This window comes from Falco punctatus (genome assembly GCF_963210335.1).
Source record: "Falco punctatus genome assembly, contig: scaffold_271, whole genome shotgun sequence".
NCBI classification, from domain to species: Eukaryota; Metazoa; Chordata; class Aves; order Falconiformes; family Falconidae; genus Falco; species Falco punctatus.
In genome coordinates, this window is record NW_027660086.1 from 25,271 (window position 1) to 33,096 (window position 7,826).

General features: G+C 65.1%; 1 protein-coding gene across 1 annotated transcript; it reads left to right on the forward strand.

Moving 5' to 3' along the window:
* Positions 1 to 2,680: 2,680 nt before the first annotated feature.
* Positions 2,681 to 7,822, forward strand: LOC308058017 (histone acetyltransferase KAT8-like; the record flags this gene model as incomplete). Its single annotated transcript, XM_080412028.1, has 4 exons — positions 2,681 to 2,971; positions 3,867 to 3,941; positions 4,028 to 4,203; positions 7,802 to 7,822. Coding segments are annotated over exons 1-4 (519 nt in total), but the record flags the coding sequence as incomplete, so codon positions are not given.
* Positions 7,823 to 7,826: the final 4 nt, after the last annotated feature.

The window sequence follows — 7,826 nt, forward strand, 5'->3', positions numbered from 1 at the left end:
TGATGTGGTGGTGGCATCTTCATAACTTGCTCCATCATCATGGCTTCTTCATAAAGACCTAAAGAATGGACGTGGCTCATGGTGGCCACCATGGTTGGACGTGGTTGTGGCGCCTGGTGCTGCTTTGAGATCAACTGGGGACTATTTGGGGATGTGATGTGGTGGTGGCATCTCCATAACATGCTCCATCATCACGGCTTCTTCATAAAGACCTGAAGAATGAACGTGGCTCATGGTGGCCACCACGGTTGGAGATGGTTGTGGTTCCTGGTGGCATCTGCAGATGGACAGGGGACACTTTGGGGACATTTTGGGGACGTGATGTGGTGGTGGCATCTCCATAACATGCTCCATCATCATGCCTTCTTCATAAAGACCTAAAGAATGGACGTGGCTCATGGTGGCCACCATGGTTGGACGTGGTTGTGGCGCCTGGTGCTGCTTTGAGATCAACTGGGGACTATTTGGGGATGTGATGTGGTGGTGGCATCTCCATGACGTGCTCCATCATCACGGCTTCTTCATAAAGACCTGAAGAATGAACGTGGCTCATGGTGGCCACCACGGTTGGAGATGGTTGTGGTTCCTGGTGGCATCTGCAGATGGACAGGGGACACTTTGGGGACATTTTGGGGACGTGATGTGGTGGTGGCATCTCCATAACATGCTCCATCATCATGGCTTCTTCATAAAGACCTGAAGAGTGAACGTGGCTCATGGTGGCCACCATGATTGGAGATGGTTGTGGTTCCTGGTGGCATCTGCAGATGGACTGGGGACACTTTGGGGACATTTTGGGGATGTGATGTGGTGGTGGCATCTCCATGACATTGTCCATCATCATGGCTTCTTCATAAAGACCCAATAAAGGAACGTGGCTCACGGTGGCCACCATGGTTGTAGATGGTTGTGGCTCCTGTTGGTGCTTTGAGATCAACTGGGGACACTTTGAGGACACTTCGGGGTCACCATGAGGTGGTGGCATCTCCATGACATGGTCCATCATCTTGGCTTCCTCATAAAGACCTAAAGAACAAACGTGGCTCATGGTGGCCACCATGGTTGGACCTGGTGGTGGCTCATGGTGGCACCTGGAGGCGACCTGGGGACACTTTGGGGACACCACGGGGTGGTGGCATCTCCATGATATGGTCCATCATCGTGGCTTCATCAAGACCTGAAGAAGGAACGTGGCTCATGGTGGCCACCATGGTGGCCTGGGAGGGACTGGGGAGGGGACTGGGAGGCACTGGGTGGGCATTGGGGGGCACTGGGAGGACTGGGAGGGGACTGGGGGGCACTGGGAGCACCGGGAGGGTAACTGGGAGATGCTGGGGGGCACTGGGAGGGCACTGAGAGGGTAACTGGGAGATACTGGGGGGCACTGGGAGGGACTGTGGGAACACTGGGAGGGTAACTGGGAGATACTGGGGGGCACTGGGAGGGACTTGGAGACACTGGATGGACTGCGAGATACCGGGGGAGTACTGGGAGCACTGGGAGGGGACTGGGGTGGGCACTGGGAGGGGACTGGGAGGCACTGGGTGGGCATTGGGGGGCACTGGGAGGACTGGGAGGGGACTGGGGGGCACTGGGAGCACCGGGAGGGTAACTGGGAGATGCTGGGGGACACTGGGAGGGCACTGGGGGGCACTGAGAGGGTAACTGGGAGATACTGGGGGACACTGGGAGGGACTGTGGGAGCACTGGGAGGGTAACTGGGAGATACTGGGGGGCACTGGGAGGGACTTGGAGACACTGGATGGACTGCGAGATACCGGGGGAGTACTGGGAGCACTGGGAGGGGACTGGGGTGGGCACTGGGAGGGGACTGGGAGGCACTGGGTGGGCATTGGGGGGCACTGGGAGGACTGGGAGGGGACTGGGGGGCACTGGGAGCACCGGGAGGGTAACTGGGAGATGCTGGGGGACACTGGGAGGGCACTGGGGGGCACTGAGAGGGTAACTGGGAGATACTGGGGGACACTGGGAGGGACTGTGGGAGCACTGGGAGGGTAACTGGGAGATACTGGGGGGCACTGGGAGGGACTTGGAGACACTGGATGGACTGGGAGATACCAGGGGAGTACTGGGAGCACTGGGAGGGGACTGGGAGGGTAACTGGGAGATACTGGGGGGCACTGGGAGGGACTTGGTGACACTGGATGGACTGGGAGATACCGGGGGAGTACTGGGAGCACTGGGAGGGGACTGGGGTGGGCACTGGGAGGGGACTGGGAGGGACTGGGAGGGTAACTGGGAGATACTGGGGGGCACTGGGAGGGACTGTGGGAGCACTGGGAGGGTAACTGGGAGATACTGGGGGGCACTGGGAGGGACTTGGAGACACTGGATGGACTGGGAGATACCGGGGGAGTACTGGGAGCACTGGGAGGGGACTGGGGTGGGCACTGGGAGGGGACTGGGAGGCACTGGGAGGGGACTGGGAGGGCGGCGCCGCAATGCACGCTGGGATACCGGCGGGCCTTCATTCCCCGTCTCTTAGCAACGCCCGGCCCCGCCCCTCCCGCCTCGTTCCCGTCTCCTAGCAGCGCCCGGCCCCGCCCCTCCCGCCCCTCCCCGTCTCCTAGCAGCGCCCGGCCCCGCCCCTCCCGCCCCCTCTCCGTCTCCTAGCAACGCCCGGCCCCGCCCCTCCCGCCTCGTTCCCGTTCGGTCGTCGCGCCTCTGACGCCACTTCCGGCGCGACGGCCGGAGCGAGCGGCCATGGCGGAGGCCGCGGCGGCGGCGGCGGGAGGAGGCCCCGGGCCGGGCCTGGAGGCGTCGGCAGCGGGGGGAGGGGGCAGCCCCGAAAGCGGGAGGCCCCGGGGGGGGAGCTCCGTTGAAGCGGCGGCCGGACGGGCCTCAACGGCGGCTCCGGGGTCCCCCCCAGCCCCCCCGGCCCCGCGGGAGGCGGAGGTGACGGTGGAGATTGGGGAGACTTACCTGTGCCGGCGCGCGGACGGCACCTGGCGTGAGTGGGGGAGGGGCTGGGATCCGTGGGCGCCCCGGACTGGGGGGACTGGGAGTGGGGGAGGGGCTGGGAGCGGTGGGTGCCCCGTAATGGGAGTGGGGGGGGGGGGGCTGGGAGCGGTGTGTGCCCCGCACTGGGGGAACTGGGACTGGGAGAGGGGCTGGGACCAATGGGTGCCCCCGACTGGGACCAGTATCTGTCCTGGACTGGGACAGACTGGGCCCGGGGCGGCTCCCGTCCCGGTGGGACTGGGACAGACTGGGCCCGGGGCGGCTCCCGTCCCGGTGGTGCTTGGGTGAATCTTATCCCAGTGGGACTGGGACCATTGTAGATCCCATCCCAGTGGGACTGGGAGCACTGGGACCAGAGTGGATCCTGTCCCAGTGATGCTGTGGTGGATCCTATCCCAGTGGGACAGGGACAAACTGGGACGGCGTGGATCCTATCCCAGTGGGACTGGGAGCACTGGGACCAGAGTGGATCCTGTCCCAGTGGTGCTGGGGTGGATTCTATCCTAGTGGGACTGGGACAAACTGGGACCAGGGTGGATCCTATCCCCCTGAGACCGGGCCAAACTGGGACCAGGGTGGATCCTATCCCCCTGAGACTGGGCCAAACTGGGACCAGGGTGGATCCTATCCCCCTGAGACCGGGCCAAACTGGGACCAGGGTGGATCCTATCCCAGTGGGACTGGGACAAACTGGGACCAGGGTGGATCCTATCCCCCTGAGACTGGGCCAAACTGGGACAAGGGTGGATCCTATCCCCCTGAGACCGGGCCAAACTGGCACCAGTATCAATCCCACCCCACCACGCCTGGGCAGCGAAGCCCCTGCCCCCCCCTCCCCCTCCCAGTCCATACCGGCTGCCTAACTGGTCCCAGTTCCCCCCCAGACTCCGCCGAGGTGATCCAGTCCCGCCTGAATGAGCAGGAAGGTCGCGAGGAATATTACGTCCACTACGTGGGCTGTGAGTACTGGGAGCTACTGGGAAGCTATCCAGGGAGGGTGGGGGGAGGTGGTGCCCCCCTCCCCCTGAGCTCCCAGTGCTCCCAGTTAACCGGCGGCTGGACGAATGGGTGGATAAGAACCGGCTGGCGCTGACGAAGACGCTGAAGGAGGCGGTACAGAAAAGTTCGGAGCAATTCCTGGGCGAACTGGCCGAGCAGCCCGAGCGCAAGATCACCCGGAACCAGAAACGCAAGCACGATGAGATCAACCACGTCCAGAAGGTCCTGGGAGGGACTGGGAGGGACTGGGAGGGGGTTAGAGGGGGATTGGGATGGACTGGGAGGCAGCGGGAGGGACTGGGAGGGGGTTAGAGGGGGATTGGGATGGACTGGGAGGCAGCGGGAGGGACTGGGAGGGGGTTAGAGGGGGATTGGGAGGGGACTGGGAGGCAGCGGGAGGGACTGGGAGGGGGTTAGAGGGGGATTGGGAAGGACTGGGAGGCAGCGGGAGGGACTGGGAGGGGGTTAGAGGGGCACTGGGTGGGACTGGGGGCACTGGGGGTTTTAGAGGGGGACTGGGAGGGTGTTAGAGGGGGACAGGGAAGGACTGGGAGGCAGCGGGAGGGACGGGGAGGGGGTTAGAGGGGGATTGGGATGGACTGGGAGGCAGCGGGAGGGACTGGGAGGGGATTAGAGGGGATTGGGAAGGACTGGGAGGCAGCGGGAGGGACTGGGAGGGGGTTAGAGCGGGATTGGGATGGACTGGGAGGGGGTTAGAGGGGGATTGGGAAGGACTGGGAGGGGGTTAGAGGGGGATTGGGAAGGACTGGGAGGCAGTGGGAGGGACTGGGAGGGGGTTAGAGGGGGATTGGGATGGACTGGGAGGCAGCGGGAGGGACTGGGAGGGGGTTAGAGGGGGATTGGGAAGGACTGGGAGGCAGCGGGAGGGACTGGGAGGGGGTTAGAGGGGGATTGGGAGGGACTGGGAGGCAGCGGGAGGGACTGGGAGGGGGTTAGAGGGGCACTGGGTGGGACTGGGGGGCAACTGGGGGGTTTTAGAGGGGGACTGGGAGGGTGTTAGAGGGGGACAGGGAAGGACTGGGAGGCAGCGGGAGGGACTGGGAGGGGGTTAGAGGGGGATTGGGATGGACTGGGAGGCAGCGGGAGGGACTGGGAGGGGGTTAGAGGGGGATTGGGAAGGACTGGGAGGCAGCGGGAGGGACTGGGAGGGGGTTAGAGGGGGATTGGGAAGGACTGGGAGGCAGCGGGAGGGACTGGGAGGGGGTTAGAGCGGGATTGGGATGGACTGGGAGGCAGCGGGAGGGACTGGGAGGGGGTTAGAGGGGGATTGGGAAGGACTGGGAGGGGGTTAGAGGGGGATTGGGATGGACTGGGAGGCAGCGGGAGGGACTGGGAGGGGGTTAGAGGGGGATTGGGATGGACTGGGAGGCAGCGGGAGGGACTGGGAGGGGGTTAGAGCGGGATTGGGATGGACTGGGAGGCAGCGGGAGGGACTGGGAGGGGGTTAGAGGGGGATTGGGAAGGACTGGGAGGGGGTTAGAGGGGGATTGGGAAGGACTGGGAGGCAGCGGGAGGGACTGGGAGGGGGTTAGATGGGGATTGGGAAGGACTGGAGGCAGCGGGAGGGACTGGGAGGGGGTTAGAGCGGATTGGGATGGACTGGGAGGCAGCGGGAGGGACTGGGAGGGGGTTAGAGGGGGATTGGGAAGGACTGGGAGGGGGTTAGAGGGGGATTGGGAAGGACTGGGGAGGCAGCGGGAGGGACTGGGAGGGGGGTTAGAGCGGGATTGGATGGACTGGGAGGCAGCGGGAGGGACTGGGAGGGGGTTAGAGGGGGATTGGGAAGGACTGGGAGGGGGGTTAGAGGGGGATTGGGAAGGACTGGGAGGCAGCGGGAGGGACTGGGAGGGGTTAGAGGGGGATTGGGAAGGACTGGGAGGCAGCGGGAGGGACTGGGAGGGGGTTAGAGGGGGATTGGGATGGACTGGGAGGCAGCGGGAGGGACTGGGAGGGGGTTAGAGGGGATTGGGAAGGACTGGGAGGCAGCGGGAGGGACTGGGAGGGGGTTAGAGGGGGATTGGGATGGACTGGGAGGCAGCGGGAGGGACTGGGAGGGGGTTAGAGGGGGATTGGGAAGGACTGGGAGGCAGCGGGAGGGACTGGGAGGGGGTTAGAGGGGGATTGGGATGGACTGGGAGGCAGCGGGAGGGACTGGGAGGGGGTTAGAGGGGGATTGGGAAGGACTGGGAGGCAGCGGGAGGGACTGGGAGGGGGTTAGAGGGGGATTGGGAAGGACTGGGAGGCAGCGGGAGGGACTGGGAGGGGGTTAGAGGGGCACTGGGCGGGACTGGGAGGGTGTTAGAGGGGGACAGGGAAGGACTGGGAGGGGGTTAGAGGGGGATTGGGATGGACTGGGAGGCAGCGGGAGGGACTGGGAGGGGGTTAGAGGGGGATTGGGATGGACTGGGAGGCAGCGGGAGGGACTGGGAGGGGGTTAGAGGGGCACTGGGTGGGACTGGGGGGCACTGGGGGGTTTTAGAGGGGGACTGGGAGGGTGTTAGAGGGGGACAGGGAAGGACTGGGAGGCAGTGGGAGGGACTGGGAGGGGGTTAGAGGGGGATTGGGATGGACTGGGAGGCAGCGGGAGGGACTGGGAGGGGGTTAGAGGGGGATTGGGAAGGACTGGGAGGCAGCGGGAGGGACTGGGAGGGGGTTAGAGGGGGATTGGGATGGACTGGGAGGCAGCGGGAGGGACTGGGAGGGGGTTAGAGGGGCACTGGGTGGCACTGGGGGGGTGTTAGAGGGGGACTGGGAGGGACTGGGAGGGGGTTAGAGGGTGACTGGGGGGCACTGGGCGGCACTGGGCGGCACTGGGCGGGGGTTAGAGGGGGACTGGAAGCACTGGGGGGGACTGGGAGGGTGTTAGAGGGGGACTGGGGGGACTGGGAGGGGGTTAGAGGGGGATTGGGATGGACTGGGAGGCAGCAGGAGGGACTGGGAGGGGGTTAGAGGGGCACTGGGCGGGACTGGGGGGCACTGGGTGGCACTGGGAGGGTGTTAGAGGGGGACTGGGGGGCACTGGGCGGCACTGGGCAGGGGTTAGAGGGGGACAGGGTGGGGGTTAGAGGGGGACTGGGAAGCACTGGGGGGGGACTGGGAGGGTGTTAGAGGGGGACTACGAGGGGGTTATAGGGGGACTGGGAAGCACTGGGGGGGACTGGGAGGGGGTTAGAGGGGGATTGGAAAGGACTGGGAGGCAGCGGGAGGGGACTGGGAGGGGGTTAGAGGGTGACTGGGGGGCACTGGGGGGGGTGTTAGAGGGGGACTGGGAGGGTGTCAGAGGGGGACTGGGAAGGACTGGGAGGGAGCGGGAGGGACTGGGAGGGGGTTAGAGGGTGACTGGGGGGCACTGGGCGGCACTGGGCAGGGGTTAGAGGGGGACTGGGCTGGGGTTAGAGGGGGACTGGGAGGGACTGGGGGGGACTGGGAGGGATTGGCGGGACTGGGAGGGGGTTAGAGGAGGACTGGGAAGCACTGGGGGGGACTGGGAGGGGGTTAGAGGGGCACTGGGAAGCACTGGGGGGGACTGGGAGGGGGTTAGAGGGGGACTGGGAGGCATCGGGAGGGACTGGGAGGGTGTTGGAGGGGGACTGGTAGGGACTGGGAAGCACTGGGAGGATGTTGGAGGGCACTGGGAGGGTGTTCGGGGTGGCTGGAGGGCACTGGCAGGGACTGGGAGGCACTGGGTGGGACTGGGGGAATTACTAGAGCCCCTGAAGAGTTTGACTGGGCCCTACTGGTTGGGTTGTTACTGGTCCTTACTGGTCCGTACTGGGTGTGCCCCCCCCCCCCCCCCCAGACCTATGCCGAGATGGATCCCACCC